At 41.4% G+C, this 18,935-nt stretch overlaps 1 protein-coding gene and 1 long non-coding RNA gene across 3 annotated transcripts in view; one reads left to right on the top strand and one right to left on the bottom strand.

Annotated features, from left to right (window-relative positions):
• Nucleotides 1-18,935, top strand: part of LOC136780982 (ras-related protein Rab-37-like) — a 62,152-nt gene that overhangs the window by 42,068 nt on the left and 1,149 nt on the right. Inside the window, exons 5-7 of one of the 2 annotated variants that reach the window (XM_066739613.1) lie at nt 17,174-17,284; nt 17,733-17,841; nt 18,676-18,786. In XM_066739613.1, coding sequence (XP_066595710.1) covers nt 17,174-17,284; nt 17,733-17,841; nt 18,676-18,786 — 331 coding nt within the window. The remainder of the gene's footprint in view (nt 1-17,173; nt 17,285-17,732; nt 17,842-18,675; nt 18,787-18,935) is intronic. The other variant, XM_066739614.1, reaches the window with a different exon arrangement.
• LOC136780984 (uncharacterized) lies at nt 13,222-18,774 on the bottom strand. The gene is made up of 4 exons (XR_010823849.1): nt 18,635-18,774; nt 17,641-17,856; nt 16,856-16,969; nt 13,222-15,472 (listed from the first exon to the last, which is right to left on the bottom strand). It is a non-coding gene; the product is annotated as an uncharacterized lncRNA (long non-coding RNA).

The following is an 18,935-nucleotide window of genomic DNA, read 5'->3' as shown; positions in this document are numbered from 1 at the left end:
AGAGGAAGTATACGTAAGAAGAGAAGTTCTCGTAGTAGTCAAACTTGCCAAGACTCAAAGCAAATAGCTGACGTGTAAACGCTCCACTGGGCAACAACATAAGCGAGCTTACACCATGCGCAGCTACATCCCAACTTTCCGATGCAAACGCACTGAATTTTCCAAGAGAAAAAACGCCAAGATATTTTTCAATTACCTTTTTTCAACAAAGCACGTTCCGCGCATATTATATCAATTTCTCCAGAAGCTTGAAATAATTACATCAATCTCACAATTGCATTAAATAGTGGATAGGTAATTTTACAACACACTAAATTCAAATTTAACAGTTTAACGTAAAACGTCCAATGACGAGATTGACCATTACAGTACAAAATTATATCCTTATCTCTCTCGACTATTTGGCATGGTCCCCGTATCTCTCTGGTAGATTGCAATTCGTACATTTAATTGCTTTCGAACAGTGTGCAGAGAACGTCTTCGAATCTCCGGACTAAGAGCTCGAATTTCGTCGTTCTGTTTTATGACGTTGCTGTTTTCGTATGCTACATACGTTCATACACACACACACACACATATATATATATATATATAGAAATAGAGAATAATTGGAAGAAAAAAGTTGCTGAGACGAGTGTTTAGGAAAAATTGCGTTGTTTCCGGTGGATTTGTAGGATTTACGAGGGGGAACTGGAAGGTTTAGCTGGTCCTAGTGGTTTCGTCGAATGAACGACCTAAATTTTCGCAGCGAGACGAGGCAGGACGCCCCTTCGCGTCATCCGTCATAAGACGACAATAGAGGGGAAGGATCCCGGATCCTTCCTCGCATTGGCCTGCGTTGCCGATATAATTCAAGGGGTTCTTATGCGCTCGAGAATGGCAGAGAGAGAGAGAGAGAGAGAGAGAGAAAAATCGATACGTACCGAGAGAGAAAAACTATCGAGCGCGGACTACAAACTTTTTCTTAAGGCTTTGCATGTAACTGGCGACAAAATATATAGGCCAAGCGCGCGCGCCTATCTTGGCAGCTGAGAGCGGATTATTCAAATTGGACCCAATCGTGCAAAGATGGCTACGAATGTAAACTATGTATGTACAGATTACTGCATAAATCAAAGGGAACGCGGCTCTAGCAAAAATTTGACCCACCTTCGCTTTTTGTCGCCGCGGCTATTCCTCGTCGTAATACTCGATACACAAGGTGCATCTCTTCGGTATGAAGCGCTAAATGACGAAAAAAAGACCCCCCAGCGCGAAAGAATGACCGCGCCAACCTTTCGACGATTGCCATTTGCCAGATTAACGATCGGGGCTCCCATTGTTCAAGCGCCAAGCGCGATAACACAATCCCAACTATACTAAATTCAATTAAATAAAAGACGCTGTATGCTCCTATTATTCCACTTTAAATAAATATTTTGCCAACTCTGCCGGAAGATAAAAGGCTGCCGCTATGTAATTTTCCCGCGTATACTAATTAAACGAAAAACATGCCGTTCGAAATTACAGGGTGATTCTCCCCCCTCCCGTCTTTTTTTTAGAAAGACCTTTGCAAATTCTTAGATATGCTTTTTACGCTGCTTCTATACGTACGATACACAATTGAGAACTTCTAGATGTATATACATATATATGTTTGGCTTGAAGAGATAATTGGCAGCTGGCTCTTTTCCTATCATTTTAACTTTATCTACAAAATCCGTTTTAATCCTCGCGGAAATTGCTTTATACGAACAATATTGCATTTCTCGCGGCTCCTCTCAATTAAAAACTATATTTATATATACCCCTACACTATAGTATTATTATTTTTCTACCCAAAGTGATGCAATTTCGTTTAACTAGGAGCACTGAAAATTGATTTAATAACAAGAGTTGTAAAATATCATAAACTCTATATTAATTCCATTTTCCTAACTGTGAGCTTGAGAAACAATTATATCAACTTAACCTCGTTTTCGTTGATGATTAAATCTCGAATTTGCGCGCTCGTTAAAAAGCAAAGTGATCCAACAAATATATATAAAGGAATGTCAAATTTCTGTCGTGCGTTCTTATCAATCTTAAGAGCTACAAAAGGTTGATTACTCTAAGAGCGTAAGGACAGACATTGTTGATCCAAGTTGTGTGTTACAAGCGTGGCGAATCGTGCGAAGGCAGCTTAGCTGGAGGCAGTGGCGTCGAACAATGGGCAATAAAGACGATAAGAGTTAATTTGATCGGCGATGAGCTGGGGGAACCTCGACGTGGCTCCAAGTTTGCGTAAGAAAGGAGCTGCACGCAGCAGTTTTCAATAGCCGATCGTGTTAACCCGCATCGGCTGTCCGTTCGCGAAAATATAATAGCGAAAAGAATCGCGGCGTTCAAATTGAAAAATAAATACTCTGCGAGTAATTGAAACGACTCTCTCTCTCTCTCTCTCTCTCTCGCGCGCGCGCGCGCGCCCCAGTATTATTAACAATATTTCACGTGTGTATAACCTCGCGCGAGTATATCACTTATTTCTCCTCTAACCAAATAGAAAGTTCATTTTGGTTTTGATATACGATTGCAACGTTATTTTAGTAGCTTCGTAAATAGTACAGTCACGAGTAAATAAAAAAATAGAAACGTTCTATTCTGCTCGAAAGAGCTCGCCTCCTGACTCGCTCATTCTTTATTAAAATGGATTAATATTCGCTTTTTTTCATTATAATCTCCCCCCCCCCCCCCCCTCTTCCAATGATAATTCTTCGTCTTTCACTCAATGACTCCATTCATTTTAAACGCAAACAGAGTAGACAATTCGTAGTAATGTTCGTGTGAAAACTCGAGCATAAGGAAACATGCTTCTTCATCGATATATATCGAGAGAGAGAGGCTTTGACCGTCGATGATACGTGACATAGAGGAAATTTCATGCTGGTCGATTCGTGTCCCCAGCACGTTTGCTATTCGAGTGAAATCGGTTTATCTTGAAGAAGTAAATCTCACTAATGATCCTTCCCGTCTCGTTTTACACCCTCGAACGATCACCTTTGAGCTTGGGTAATTCAAGCACGCTTTCGCTGCATGGATTAATATATTTTTCCACGAACGTACCTCGCTTTATCGATAAATCAACCTGCGCGTGGTGCCACGATTATTCTCCTAATGCTTCACGATTAATCGAGAAACGCGGATTTCGCAACACTCGTGTATTAATGTGTAGCAAAGTGAAAAGTGCAGGAGAAAGGGAGGGGGGTGGAGTGATAACAGTGGTAATGAATGGTTTAAAGTTGAAGGGAGAGAAAATTATTGCAATGGATACACGCGAGAAAAATAATATATAGTTTACTTTTCAAGATTCTGAGCGATGGAATCACAGAGTGAGATAATAATATAAAGAAAGAGAGGAATATGAAGTTGAGAGACGGAATTAATGTTCAAGGACAAAAAGTACAAATCCTCTCATCGCTCCCTCTCTCTCTCTCTCTTGCACAGCGACAATTAGTGGCGTGCGAGAGTCCGTATGACGTTCCGTCAGCAAAAAACACCAGCAAACAGTTAAACTGCCATTGGCTAAAGCAGATTGAAACGCAAACCACGCGCGAGGATTCTCTCGGTCTCTCCCGTGATTTCTGACAAAACAATTTTATAACAGACGCGAATCCAAATTATTATCATTATTATTGCATTATTTCGCGATGAGCGAAATTAAGAAAAATCTCGGTAAATTGTGGTTTGTTAAAAAAAAATCAATTAAATGGGGAAGGTTAGTTACGGTCGTTTGCAATGTTACTTAAGGTGTGTAAGGTCGGATCGGTACAGAGAGAAGAGGCACTGTGTCGTGGTATAAATTGTAAGAGGAAAAAAGAAAAAAGAAAAAAGAGAGCTAAAGGGGGGAAACGCGTAAAACGCTGTGGAACGGTGCATTTTCCGAGCCGATGCGTTTTCCTCACCCTCCGACTCGGTTTTCCACTGGCGGTGCACACCGTGCCTCCGCCCCCACCCCTCTCCCACTCCCCGTGTACACAGTCTTCCGAGCTTGGTGCAGCTCGTGTGCCTTGCTGGAAATAGTCGCCACAAAGCGATCCGTCGAGCCTCATCACATCCTACACCACGTACGACTCACGAGGCTCTAAAATATTATACTCCACAACTAATATACTGGCTATATACTCTATATTCATTTATATTCGTGATAAAATGACACGCGTCGACGTCCCCTCTTTAGCTTCCGCTTTCTACGCTCATGGGATATCCTTCCATTATTATTGCACTTTATTACAACTCTTTTACGCATTTTCTCGCGAAAATTTCGTGTAATTTTTCCTATCAAGAGGAGAATTTTTTAAATCGTGTACCAGAAAGAAATCGTTTATGAAACACGCAGTGAAGCAACTGGTTATTAAACTACGATATAGTTCAATGTGATATGGAATTTATTTTAATGACTTGCAAGCTGTGAGTAATTTATTATATTATACACTGTGTGCAATTAATACATACATACGAGCTACTTTATATTAATTTTTATTCAGCTGATAAAAGGACTCGCATCGACATCCCCTCTCCAGTTTCCGCTTTCTGAGCTTGTCAGATATCCTTCCACTGTTATTACATTTTATTACGACTGCTTCGCGCATTCTCTCGCGAAAATTTCGCATAGCTCCTCGTATCGAGGAGAATGTTTTAATACGTGCACCAAAAAGAAAGATCATTTATGAAAATCGCAGTGAAGCAACTTGTTAAACTGTCGACGCTTCAACGCGACATGGAATATTATTGAAATGACTCGCGACCTGTGTCTGTGAGTATAGAGAGATCGATTTCTGCTGCTTCTCTCCGCGACGCTTTAATTCTCGCGCTCCAACTATTCGCCAACTATATTTGCTCATTATCCGTCGAAGCAAATTTTTTATCGACTGTTAAAAAAAAAAAGAGCATCAACTAATGATTGTTTTTAAACTTTTATTACGCTCTTCCGCGCGTTATATATAATATCGAGGATTGTCAATTTGAGAGCAAAGTTATGGCGCTCCGCGAGACTCTTCAAGTTTTTCGTGCTAATTTGAGGATACGGAAAAAAAAGAAAAGAAAAGAAAAAAAAAACCAAGCGACCCTACTTAGTGGCGTATAAATATGGGGCTATAATGGGGTACATAAATAATGTAGATTGGACGTAGCAAATGTGTGACGCGGATGAAATTATGGGTGAAGCCTAAAAAAACTCGGTGACACAAGTTAGTCGGGAGTCCTTGAGCGCGTTAATGGTCCGCAAACCGAATCAAAATGGCATCTACCCCACGTCCCACGTTCGAGGGTGTTTGTACTGTTGATTCTACCCCCCACTCCCTCCCCTCCTCCGGCCCCTCGTCCGAACGTTCATCTTTGCTGCTGCTGCTGCTGACTCGTCGAAGCAGGATAATCCCACCGAGATAAACTCACTTGCTCTCGCTTTTATCGCATCTACCCCGCAAAGCTTTCCATATTTATACAAACTTTCAAACTTGCCAATTACCTCAGAATTTTTGCTTTCAAATATAAGCACTTTCAAAAGTTTCATCTTTAACATCGGCGAACCCTGAAAAATCATCGGAAAACTCATCCCTGTAAAGGCGCTCTCGTTGTAAATCTCTAAACAGACGTTTTCGTAAAGTCGATCAATTAACGAGGCGAATGAATGTGCGAATCTCGACAAGCCCAAGCGCAGCTTTTACAGGATAAGTTTAACTCGAAACTCGAGGAGACCTTTGCACGATTTTCCAAACTGCTTTTGTATCTTTGCGACATGGTAAAATAAACTTTCTTCGATCCTTCCAATTTTTTCCATCGCTTTGCCATTTTATTTACAGTTTTCTCACTCTCTCTCTCTCTCTCTCTCTCTCTAAGCTACTAATCTCTACCGGACTTTGCACTATTTTTACACTCGATTTTCACGGTTTCAGAGACTAAGGACGATCGTAACTATATTTTCCTGTACTATCGTCCGCTCCAAATAATAGAAGCAATTACTGATAGTGTATAATCTAAAAAATTACTACTATCAGGCCAAGCTATTAGAACCAGACCAGTCGCGATAATAACAATTTTCAAACAATTATACTTAATCAATTACCCACGCAATTGCTGATAACACGTTATTTTCTACAATTGATAAGGATGTTTTTTATTTGCTCGTTGAACTAGATATATGGTAATGCTTGTAAGAGTTAACATAACTGTGTGTGTGTGTGTGTGTTACCGCATCGACAATGATATTGGAAAATGTTTAGTTGAAACTTCTGCGCGACTAATTTTATACCGGAACGAATAGTTTTATAGGAGTATACATACATATACGATAAATTAAATCGACCGAAGCTCTTTGAGAATACGTATATGCGTATACGTAAACCGTTGAATTGTTTTATTCCTCTTTCGCATTAAAAATATCCGCGTAATCCCATAAAGGACTATGGAATTCCAGGTCAGAGATGTAAAAACGCGCCGAGCCGCTAGGAAGGCATGTGCATGATGCACTCATTATTATTGTATCGGCTTAGGACAGCATTTTCTTCCTTGCATTTCAAGCAAATGCAATTAATGTCACTCGATATCTCGTTCCAATCCATCAGACCCGCTTACCATTCTAAACTCACCGTGTCAGTCTTTTCTTTGCCATATGTGCCTGTATATATATATATATATATATATATATATATATTATGTACTGGCTTTATTCCTCGAAAAACGCTGGAAAAATGCTGAAAAAAAAGATGGTATGCACGAATAACGCTTACCTTTGATCGTTCTTCCAAATCCATCGACTTGCTACAATTTGGCGCAGTATATTTCTTCGTTAGACCCTTTTATCCCAACGTTTCCTTCGCGCGTTTGTAAAAACCCTCCAGATTAAATTTTAATCCCTGAAAATTCCTCGGCGAGATCAAATACGTTCTTTTGCCGCGTTCGTTCCTTTTTCTCTCGGGCGCGTGTTTCCATTTAACTTTGAATTTCTTTAAAATTCTATCGCAATGTGTGTACAAGAGTACACGTGTGCTATTTTGACTACTTGGTCAAGTCGCTCATGGAGAAAACATTTACATTTCATTTTCTCAGCTGATGTACCTTCCAAACCTTTTCTCTTTTTTCCAATTTTCTGCAGTGGCTAAATATATATATATATATATATATATATATGGTAGAACGCGGAATTTTACGGAAAAATAATTGTTTCGTTGAAATTAATTAGCAGAGTGAAGGATTACGCGAAGGGAGGAGCGCGCGCGCGCTAGCGATTTTTAGCAAACATCACGGATTTCCAAGTACAATATTTGCTCCGAGATTTTATAACCGTTCATCCTATATCCATTGCTAAAGTAATTGACTAGTGCTGGCAAAATGAAAAAGTAAACACGATCCGTTAGGACGTTCGCGTTAAATAGGATGACTAGTTCAATTATCCACTCTTTAAAGAGAGTTTATTTCGCGAACAAGGGACTTTTCTAGTGTTAAAATTTCATCCTGCCGTAATTGGCTATCTATCTGAGCTAAAAATAAACAGCCGTGCTAATAGCGAAGCTCGCGCTTGTGCTAAAGAGGACGTTTATGGTGTATGATATCGCTATTTGTTTATTGCTGTCGCAAAGAGAGAGAGAGAGAGAGAGAGAGAGAGAGAGAGAAGGGAGAAAAGGGGCATTGTACCTATACACCATATAGCTGTTTGATGATGAAAAAAAAAGGGCATGCGACTGTCTGGTGGAACGCATCCACCAACGGAGGAGGAAGCGCACAAAGCCGTCTAGTGTGACCGTCAGAATGGGAAAAACTCGTTAAGACTGGTTGATGGGTTAAAGCCTTCGATCGCCGACTGTCAATTAAATGAAACCCCGTAGTCCCGGTAACACATCGGCCACCACACTGGCTGCGAGAGACCGACGAGCCTGCGGGGATGAGTAACGGTGGCCGAGGGAGAGAGAGAGAGAGAAGCGAACAACGATGATCGCTGCTGATGCACTCTTACGAGTCCAGGAACGTTTGCAAAACCCACCACAGGACCTGGCACAATGCGCGCGCGAAAGCAAATCACCTAATTGCGTAACGATCGACCAGGTAATGAAAGTCTGCTTTTATGACCAAACTGCTTCTCGGCTGCCTTCAATGAGGAATAGCAAAAATTCATCGCTTTTCAATCGCTCCCTATACTTGCTAAATAATTACTAGCTCGCTCTCGAGAACAATGCTAAAGAAACGCTAATTGAAAGAAGCAGACCGCCGCCGTCGTATACAGCTGCGTCGATCGCACGCGTAATATAATTATTAAGGTACACACATGTACCTTACCTTGCCGGAGTTGCGACTCTTGTGGCAGCCGTTGCGTAATTCTGCAATCAAAATAAATCCTGGTAAAATTCTTGGCTAGGTATAGAAAGAAGCGAGGATACGGGTGAAATAATAGTAGAGATGAGCGCTTTATTTACTTACGTAGGGTTCGTAGAAGAGTCCGTTGATGGTCCGAGAGTAGAAGGGGAAGTTGTATTTTACGCACAGGGGTTCGGGCATGGAGATTACTCGGACTCGGCCACGATGAGCCGAGTCCAGCCGAGTTCAGCCGAACCCCGTCCGGTCCCGTCCAATAACGTGTAACGAAACATATAGCGATGCATAAATCGCGTCTGTAAGCAAAAGGCCGGTAATTACGGGCTCGTTTTAAACGTTTCTGGCGCTTCGGTGCTTGGCTCCCAGCACGAAGAAGCTCCACGTACCGCCGATAGAATTCATCGCCGTTCTCGTGTTTCGAGAGCCGTCTCACCGATCTTTACGATTACGGCTTAGCAGCGGGCGGCACCCACTTCTTTACCCTCCGGCTAATTCTACGCTTACAGCATTCAAAATAAGACCCAGCTAACTTCAATTGCCTCGTCCAATATTATGCCTCGACTCTGTCCTACCGAAAACCATAATATTTCTGCAAAAAGTGCAATGTTCAGAGATATACCTTGGTGCCTCGAAGGAAAGGATATGTAGCATAAAAAATCGTCAGGACATTACCTGGTTTATGCAGGAGGTTTGGTCGTTTCAACTTTTCAATCGATTTATCCCCATGAATAATGCGTTGCCATGATTTCACTAGAGCTTCCCTGAAAAACGTATAAAAAAGTTTTTAATTGAGACCTTGAACGTGAAAAACGATCCATGGGATCCAGACTGCTCATATCTCTCTTCACGGATATGCACGAAAAATGACAAATTTTTGCATTTTTAATTGCCCATCAATTAATATGCGCACCTATTTTATCTATGGCTCATTATTAAGAATCTGAAATTACTGGAGAATTTACAAGGCAAGACTCTCGAAAGATCGTCTAAGAATGTTGTGTTTGAACAGGTCCTTAACCCTATGCGTTACTCGAGGCAGTGTGTACGCCTGGCAGGAGCCTTTCTCTTCAATCACGAATCGATGGGGATACGAGCTAATATTTTCTACAACCAATGCAAAGAAAATGTTCGGTAAAGCTTCTCTTGGACCGTTTAATCCACTCTGAGTCAAAGTTGCCAGTAATTGTTCTTTTACAACAAAACACAATCACGGATCCCACAGGTACATATAATCGGAGACACGTGACTATGTTTTGGTTTACATCGACTGTAAAAGAGAGATTACTGTCAACTCTACTCCGAGGAACACTGTACAAAGTATAAGCTATTTTAATTTAATCCAACCACTTTTCTTTCCATATTGAAAAGCACAACTTCTACGTACGGCCTTATCCTTTTTGCTTTGTAGAAAAATTGCTTTAATCTTTTGCAAGATACGTCAGAAAATGCCACGCGACGCTTTTTAACGTGATTTTGATGAAATTTCACTTTAATATACTCGTGTAATGAGTTTTAACGGTTGGCTAGGGAGGATCTCTGCAAGTTTTAAAAGTGTACAGGGATGAGATGTGGATCACCGAGGAAGTTTGTCGGAAGCTATCAAGATGAATATGCGGGATCGACTGTGTGACGTTGGGGGGTAAAGCCAGGGAAGCTGGGTGATCGAGAGAAATTCCGGGAAGAGCCGCGAGAAGCTACTTGAATGGCGTGCACGCTTGTCGATAGCGTCAACTGAACGAGTCTAACGGTGATCAGCGTCGTCCTATTACGATATTATTATTCCTTCGCCAGTTGCGCGTCCCCTGATGTCCTCCCAATGTTTCTCATCGGATTTTCCATCAAATCGTTGCCCCGACAAATTTTCACAACGATTCGCTGTTCCGATATCAATTTACATTTTACAAACAATTACATCGTCCCGACAACACTCGGTTAAATGTTACGCACGACATTGAATATGGAACAGCTTACAAAAGTATACTCGATCGTTGCTTCGTAAAGCTATTGGGCTGTGGGCCGGTTATGCTTTTCAATGGGATCACTAAAATTGGCCAGCGGTGTGGAAAGGCAATTTGAAGTGACGCACTGGCATACGTTTGTATCAAGTCAGCGATGTAGATGCGCTCCAGTTGGCTCACCGTAATTTATTTCCAAGCCAAGATAGTAAATCTCACGGAGCGCACGCAGCTGCTTTTTGCCACAGATTTAATTGGACCGCGATGAAGGCTTAATCATTTACCGCTTCAGTAGTCCCGTGATATGTCCAGAAATATGCCAATGTACTCGGCCAGCTTTCAAAACCAGAATGCACCATGCAAAGACGGCGTCGATGAAAATGGATGAGCGAAGTCGCCACTGGAAATTGGCCTGCGGATGCGCGAGATATCAAGCCACACAAAAACCATATAGAGCCGGCCTCCTGCAGCATTTTTCTCGTATAAATAACTTGGCCCAGCTCTTACTACCTTAGGGCATGGCACGCGGAAAACCTTAAACGAGACTTAAGTAGTAAGAAGAGAAAGGAACGATCACGGTTGAGAATTTAGGCAAAGGTTCTCAACTGTGATTGGTTCATTTTTATCTTAATACTTAAGTTTTTTAGCGCGTCGTGGCCCTTGCTCTTCGAGCTTCCATAGGTTTACGTATACGAACAATAGTTTCTCAAATCAGGTGAAATTCTTATACCGATATTAGTTTCGTTGACAAGATCACTCGTAAAAGCTGCGAGTGTAAGTTTCGGTAGAAAAACTTTCTCTTGGACGGTCAATACAGGTCCAATATCGACGAGTATATAGTTAGGATAGAATTTTTTCCAAATACTTCTCTTCAGGATTCTCACCAGATCTTGCCAGTCTCACAGACCCGGAAGGTTTTCAAAAACTTGATCCGATCTCATTGGTGCCATCGGTCAAACGATTTTTATCGTTGAAAGTTTCAATTCCCTTGAGATTCGCTTCAAATACAACTCCTGGGGAAATCGTAGTCCTTTAGGGGAAACCTGTTTTCCTGAAACGAGCGTAATAAAAACATGAAACGCATATAGGCGCTGATAAAACGCGTTAATTATAGGCTAGATAGTTTCGAGATTTTACGGATAGACGAAGCTCGGAATTGGTCGCCAATGCGATTGCAGAGTTTTAAATACATGTACGTTTATTAACTATACCGATAGGGATCAAGCGTAAAAAGAGGCACGTGACAAATATTGGACACTGCATGGCGTCGTTGCTGGTTATACGCGAGCAAAAGAGGCGAGAAGAATGTTTCCACATCAGCTACCTCTGCGCTGATCGCCAATAAATACTTCAAATTAGCCAAATGTTTTAATGGCCGCGGTATCGCGCTAATAGATCTGTAACGCCTCGATTGATTCTCTTCATCTTCATCTTCTTCTTCTTCTTTTCAGAACTAATCTATATGTTTCGCCGCAGTAAAATATTGAATATTATAAAAAAAAAAACATTGACCGGAAATCGGCCTATCTTCCCTACAGAGATATCAGGTTTTATTTACTTTGCTGTGTTCTTCTTGCGCCACGCGAACCAGTAATGCTATTACGCACCATCGATCAAAACATGCTTTATTACTTAATTATAAAGGGCACGAAAGAGAAGAGCCAAAATCAATTTACTCGTTGATGGCAAGAAGCTCGCTTTGAAAATAATCCCGAGGCAATATCATGAAAATTTAATAAAGGCTAGTGTCGCGTATGCATGGCAAATTTTATTTTATGAAAACCGAATAGAGTTTCGCGCGTAAAACTCGTATGTATATGTATATACCATGGTTATATTTATTATCACTGGCGATATCCTTTCTAGCTACTTCTCAATATTGAATAGAAAACGCTAGAATAGAATGCTTTGATACCGAATGCTAAATTGCTTTCCAAGTTGTAACAAACGTTTTATACAGTACTTTGATAAAGGCAGAATTTCTACTCGAGCAAAAAGGAACAATAACGCGTTAATTTGGTATTTCGAAAATTGTAGCTTTGATGGGAGAACATGATTAATATCTAATTCTACGCATAACTCTGGTACATGACAGCTATATTGCAGGGAAGGATTTTAATACAGTGTATTATATTTCGTAGAAGCTTTGCCTCATACTCTCCTGATACGTTACTTGCTTCTCTATAGCGTTTCTAAATTGAGCCATACTTCTGCAAGTGTCTCTACACTAGCCTCACTAACGCCATCTACCGCCTGAGAACTTAACTTAAGCATGTTTATACTACAATAATATTTTTACTCTGCCTAAAAACACTCGATCCTGCGAATCGTTCGTTCATTGTTTATTTTGATGGCTCGCGTAAACTTTCCAGCTAGTATATGTACAACCTTTAAGTATAGCCAAGCCGAAGTAACGGATAATTTGACGAATGTAGAGTTAGGCCCGGCGCTGGTGTAGTGGATAGAGTGCTGGCGTCTAAAACCCAGCTACCGCTGGAGGTTCCGAGTTCGAGTCCCTTCACGGATACACCATGTTAGAATTTTATTTCCCAATTTAGCGTCTCTCGTACTTTCATTCTAAAGAAATCGTTGCTTCACACAATGATGATCACCAACTGTTTGCCGAGTTACGTCGATAGAACCTGGGTATTCCGGGATCTCGTCGGGCAATGAATTGCACAGTAGTCATAGTTACTCTGAGTGTGAAGGGAGAAATGTTTTTGAATCAACCACCTGATAAAAGACAACTTGTAACAAAGGTTGCTACAAAGAGGAAATTAGGGCATCTAGGGATGAATTATTCAGTGTTTGGTTTTATTGTAATTTAATCGGAAAATGTAAAACTACGTGGTAAACGAATGTCTGCTATGTGGAATTATGGAGAATGATTAGGGTACAGTACACTATGTAGAGAGAAAGAGAGAGCAAAGTAGAGAGGATTTAATGGGTGGGCAAGGGGGGAAAAGAAGAAATGGGTTTGTGTGCCAACCGGACGGTACTCCTGCTGCAATGAACATGATAATTAGTATGTTAATCAGTAGGTACTTTGTCTACCGTGACTATTCTCTCTCAAAGTTGCTTCGCCAAGTGACCTTATGGCCATTCGACTTGCCTTTCTAGGTATTAGGGAACACATTTAAGACCGTGCTTTCAGCAAGCACACGAGAACTAATAATTCCATCGACTTCGTAATGGCCAATAGCACGCACTGAAAGGGCGTGATTAATTTTCATAATGGCCGCTGTGCCTTCTTAATAAAGATCTTTTGTGTGGCCTTTTAGAGCGGGAGAATGAAAAATCGACGAGCTAGTGAATTTCGGCCTTAAAGAGATATTTCTGAATAGATTTGAGAGTAGCACATTTCAATCTGTGTTCTTTTGAAGATCGTAGATTCAACAATGGCTCTTATCTGAATACTTGCTTTTCAAATCAATATTTCTTTCGAGAGTAGTGAATTAATTGAGAAAATACAGTAATTAGCTCCCTACAAAGTTTTGCGACTAGAAAAAATGCACAAGATAAACCCAGTAACGTGTAAAAATTAGCAAAGGCAGATAATACACTTTTTAGTAGGATAAACGTAAACAAAGGGAATGACAAAGACTTTTAATTCGTGCAGGATAAAAACATATAGGCATCCCTTAACTCGTAGTTTTTCGAGGCAAAGTTTGAAAGTTGACCTACAACGCAAATCTCAATGAAACGATCAAACTCGATGGTACGACTGCGTCACGTGTTTTGTACTTTTCGAACGCAGACGATCCAAATTCCTGCATGTCTACCAGGACCGACGCGCAATTAATTATTGATCGTCGTACGCATGATTAATTATTGATGTTCCTTCGTTCGATTACTGCGTCTTCTACCAACGTACACTGGGCTCTATTTGATAACCTCACGCGGAGTACATTTACCCAAGCTTTCCTAGTGAAAGCACCTTAAACCGGAAGTACAAGCTCTATTTACCCAGCACTAATCAATTCCAGCGATGAAGCTGGATAGATTGTCTTGATAAACGAGTAGAACTTTATCGATTCAATAAACAAATCCGAGCGAACGTTCCAGGTTGCAAGATTCACGTTTTACAAATGGTTTTGTTCTGGCTCATAGAATTTTGGGACTCGGCGAAAAATAGTGTTACAAATGAAGTGTGCGAACGGGGGAGAGGAAAATCGCGAGTAATGAAAAACGTGGCATTCGGAACGACAATCGAGCTGGCGCGTTTACTAAGTGGCACGAATTGTCGATGCGTGACGTGACGCAAGCAGGCAGGCAGGCAGGCAGAAAAAGAGAGTCACGTGAACATTCGCCGTTTCTAGAGAGAGAGAAGATGGTGTCAGTGGCCTGCCGCTGCAAGCTTTGGTTCGCTTGGTCGCTGTTGTGGCGCCACCGGTTGGGTAAGCCCCGTTCGCGGTCGAATCGTGGGCCCCAGGACACTACCTGCCTCTGGCTAAATCGGTCCTCTTTTTATACAGAAACTCGCCATACAACTCTGGCGTGGGTGGGTCCCAGTCGGTAGGCCGACCCGCCAACAATAAAGCCTCCACCAACTGCTTTTTCTACCCTAAACTTTTCAACAGTTCTTCGCCTCTTCCTAAACGTTCTTATACAAAGTCAATCCTAATTTTATTCCACTGTTATTAAGATACTCTTACATTCCTATCTAACCCGGCCTACAGTACAAAACATTTCACATACGTAAATCTAACGCTGTACCGAGATCTCTGGTGAAAAATAGCGTTACACGAGACTGGCGTTGTTATTCTAACCAATAATGGCTTTTGATTTACAGTTTAACGCTCTTGCGACATGTTTTATTTGTACAATACAAACGCGTGTCTCAAAGTAAATTTTACTCTCACATTTTTCCGAGAAACCCTGGTCGAATAATCAGATCGTTCCACAGTTATATACGCAGCATTTGAAAATTCGTTAAAATATAGCGGAATAAATAGCTACCATTGCGTAAGCGGATGTGACGTATTTGATCAATCAGTTATAATACGTCTTGTAAAATATGGCAATACACGCGTAACAAGGTTCACGTAACGAATGGCTCAGTTATGAAAGGATCGCATCGCAAAATTCAGACGATCCACTCCGTTTCATTCCTCTCAATAATTTCTTCTTGCTCGCATCCCATTAACCATTTCGCACGGATCATCCGGCCTCGCAATCAACGTTCATTTCGCTTCCTGTGAATAAGAGAAAAAATGTGATTAATTGTTGGATGTTTGATTGTTAGTTTCACGTTAATGCATTTGGTAGTAAATAGTGAGAGACGATTCTGTGCTTATTGGAGGTGTCAACAGTTTGGCGGCTGGTGCAGGAGTTAAAGTGGGAAGAAGAAGAAGAAGAAGAAGCAGGGACAAAGTAGCCAAAGGGACAAAGGCGTTGTTGGTGTAAAAGGGAGCGATTGGGGAGTGCTTGGGAGGCCTCTCGGTCACTTTCACTCGGCGTGGCGGAGCCACCAGTCGTCTTGGAAGAACGGAGGAGAAGAAGAAGAAGGTGGTGGTGGTGGTGGCTGCGGTGGGTGCGAGGGAGAGAGAATCAGTCAGAGTAGCGCGAGAAAAGAAGAATTGGCCGATCGTTTGGATCGGAAGGGGAGAGAAAGAAGGAAGGAAGGCGAGTGGAAGAAGCTTGGAAGTCGTGGAAGAAGGCTGAAGAAGAAGAGGAAGGAGCCGTGCCGTGCCGCGCTGCGTCGCACCGCGCCACGCCGCGCCGCGGAGGTTGGCTGGACGGGTTGAGTGACCTGTTTGACAGCGTTGGTTAACACAGACACGGGCGTAGGGGCAAACATAGAAAGGTCTCGAGGGAGTAGGAGGACGGAGCGAGTGCGACGAGACGAAGATTGGCCGAGAAGAAGAGCAAATTGGTGCTCCCGGTATTAGGAGCCCATGAGCATCGTGGAGGAAGCACTGCGCAGTGTGAGCAAGCGAACGAGGCTAGGCTCGCGCGGTAGCAGCCAGAGCAGCACCGATTGGTCCCAGCAGGGCCCCACCAATGGCGCTAGGGGCCCGGCCTCTCAGGCCCCCACGCGCCAGTCCTCTCAGGCCCGCCAATCTTCCAACGACAGCGCCCCTTCTCCGGATCAGGCCCCACCCGACCACGGAGACCTCTTCTTCAAGGTCGAGTCACACAACTGCTCTCCTGTCTCTCTCTCTCTATCATACCTTATTTATCCTCCGATAAACCATTTCTATTAATCATTACAAAATACTTCTGCTTATTCCTATTGCTTCCTCAAAAATTTTCACAACTTAATTACAACACTCTAACTTTCATTGCAATCGAAATTCACGAGTCTTAATGGAAAAACTGTTTGTTTGGAAGAAATTAGAGTTTGGGAATTAATAATTGTACGTCTATAGTGTAGTGTGCTTTAAACGTTTATATCCTGGATAAAACTCTATAATACCTGAGAAATTGAGTTTTCTTTTTAATATAGAGCAAATATTTCATTCGCAACAAGCTCGCGAGTGGGATTATAGTATATTTCTTTGATACAAAGCCCTACACGGAGCTCGCATATCTCTTTTTGTCAAGGATGAGCTATTTTCCTGGAAAATTATACTTACTCGTTGCATATTTGATCCATCCTTCTTCGTGTAGCTCGGAGCGTCCAGTAATTTTCAAATAACACGCTACCAGATAATAGCCTCGCGATCACACAATTCCCATTATTGAATCTCCTAGAATTTTGTAATAGCAATGAAACAAGGGCAGACTTTTGGACTAATATAACGAGTGACAATTAAAAAAGTTTCCTTATTAAGTGGAATTTAAAGTTGGCGAAAATTTGTCGAAACTCATTTTTCAAGTAATTTACTGTGGTAGCGGCACTCAATTGATTTCAACTGCTTTTGACAATAATAAACCTTTTTTACGTGAAATAGGTGATGCTATTGGGAGATAGCGGAGTTGGGAAAACGTGCTTGCTGACGCGTTTCCATAGTGGCAGGTCTTTAGATGGAAACTACTTAACAACGGTTGGCATTGACTTCAGGGTGAGGCACGTTTTAAACTCTGTGTCTCGGTTCGAAAATCTCACGGAAATTTATATCATTTAATCTATATTAAAAATTCCAAGAATTAATATGCTTTAATACAAACCAAACTTTTTTTTTGAGCCTCCTGATTTCTTGGAAAATAAAATCTGTACAACTAAACATGTAAATATGTATTCTTTTGTCCCTAATTATAATTCTCCGAAAGTACGTGAGCGTTTGTTTGGCTATTTTGCCACAACATTGTATTGTATTCGAGCACACAAGTGTGTTTTTGTATACATGCGACCACAAAACGGGTGGCCAACCGGCTAAAGCTAGCAGAACATATAAAAAAAGATAAATGCATTACTCACGACTAAATAGTTCAATAATTGTTTTCTCTACTCATATACTATTGGCTCTCCTCACGCTGATTTTATCAGGCAATTTCTATGTGATTTTTCAGAACAAACTGGTTACTGTTGACGAAATGACAATTAAACTCCAGATATGGGATACGGCTGGTCAGGAGCGGTTTAGAAGCGTGACTCATTCTTACTACAGGGATGCCCATGGTAGGTTTACAAATTCTGCAAAAAATAATTACAAATATTAGTGAGAGAAAAGGCTCTAGAAATTTAGGAAGAGTCACGAGTGATCTAGAAGCGAGTTCAATCAAGTTATTTTCATTAACAAGATAGACGCGGTAATCGAGTTTAATTGTTAAGTCCATTCGAATCCCGATTATTGTCGGAATGAGGGAATCGAACGAAAACCTTAATCAATTCTCATGCACGCAATCAGCATCCTATTTAGAAATGTCCGAGCGGCAAGCAACAATCACGGAACAAGGCGGAATCGTAAATTGCTGGCTCGCAGGCATTGGCACTAGGACGAACACATTGCCATTTTATTGAGCGTTGATTTACCGCGAGACGTAAATTAATACTCGCCAACTGTATATAATATATCACGCTGACCCAATTGAGCGACTGATAAGCTTTTCATAAAGTCGATCCTACTGTAACCGTAAAGTTATTTGACAAAAAAAAAAAAAATGAAACAAGCTTATCGAATAATTTGTGGTTTTGTTTCCCAAATCTTCTCACATTTCGCTGCTTTTGTCAATAAGGTGTCTTATATTCACGCCTAGTCCCCGTACAGTATTATACACCCATCGTGTCTCCAGAAATACTTTATCCTTCGTTTCTCTTTTCTTGCTGGCGTTACCAATAAGGTTTACAGTCCCGTATGCATATATTTACACGAGGTTATGAAACGAGACCGGTTCCAAGTACGACAATAACAGAGGTAGAGCGCAGGTCTAAGCTTCTAGTTCATAAATCGACTCATAACTCTGTGTATTACCGATTGCACAATAGATGAGAATGTTCATGACTGGTTTTCAGCTCTGTTGCTACTGTACGACGTAACGAATAAGACGAGCTTCGATAACATCAGGGCCTGGCTCAGCGAGATCCGGGAACATGCTAATGAGGACGTGGTCATCATGCTGCTGGGTTAGTCTTGTTTCTTTTATTCGTTTGCATAATCCCTGATTTATGCTCCCCTGCCACTTTAATCACAGAAATTACCGTATCGGTCGATTAAAATGTAATCAGGCGTCTCAAATTATTTATTAGTCCATCTGTTTCAGTCTATAACACAC

This window comes from Prorops nasuta, unplaced genomic scaffold (genome assembly GCF_024137725.1).
Source record: "Prorops nasuta isolate Cenicafe-Biocafe unplaced genomic scaffold, Cenicafe_Pnas_1.2 PNAS00021, whole genome shotgun sequence".
Lineage (NCBI taxonomy): Eukaryota > Metazoa > Arthropoda > Insecta > Hymenoptera > Bethylidae > Prorops > Prorops nasuta.
This window is presented reverse-complemented; position numbering and strand designations above follow the sequence as displayed.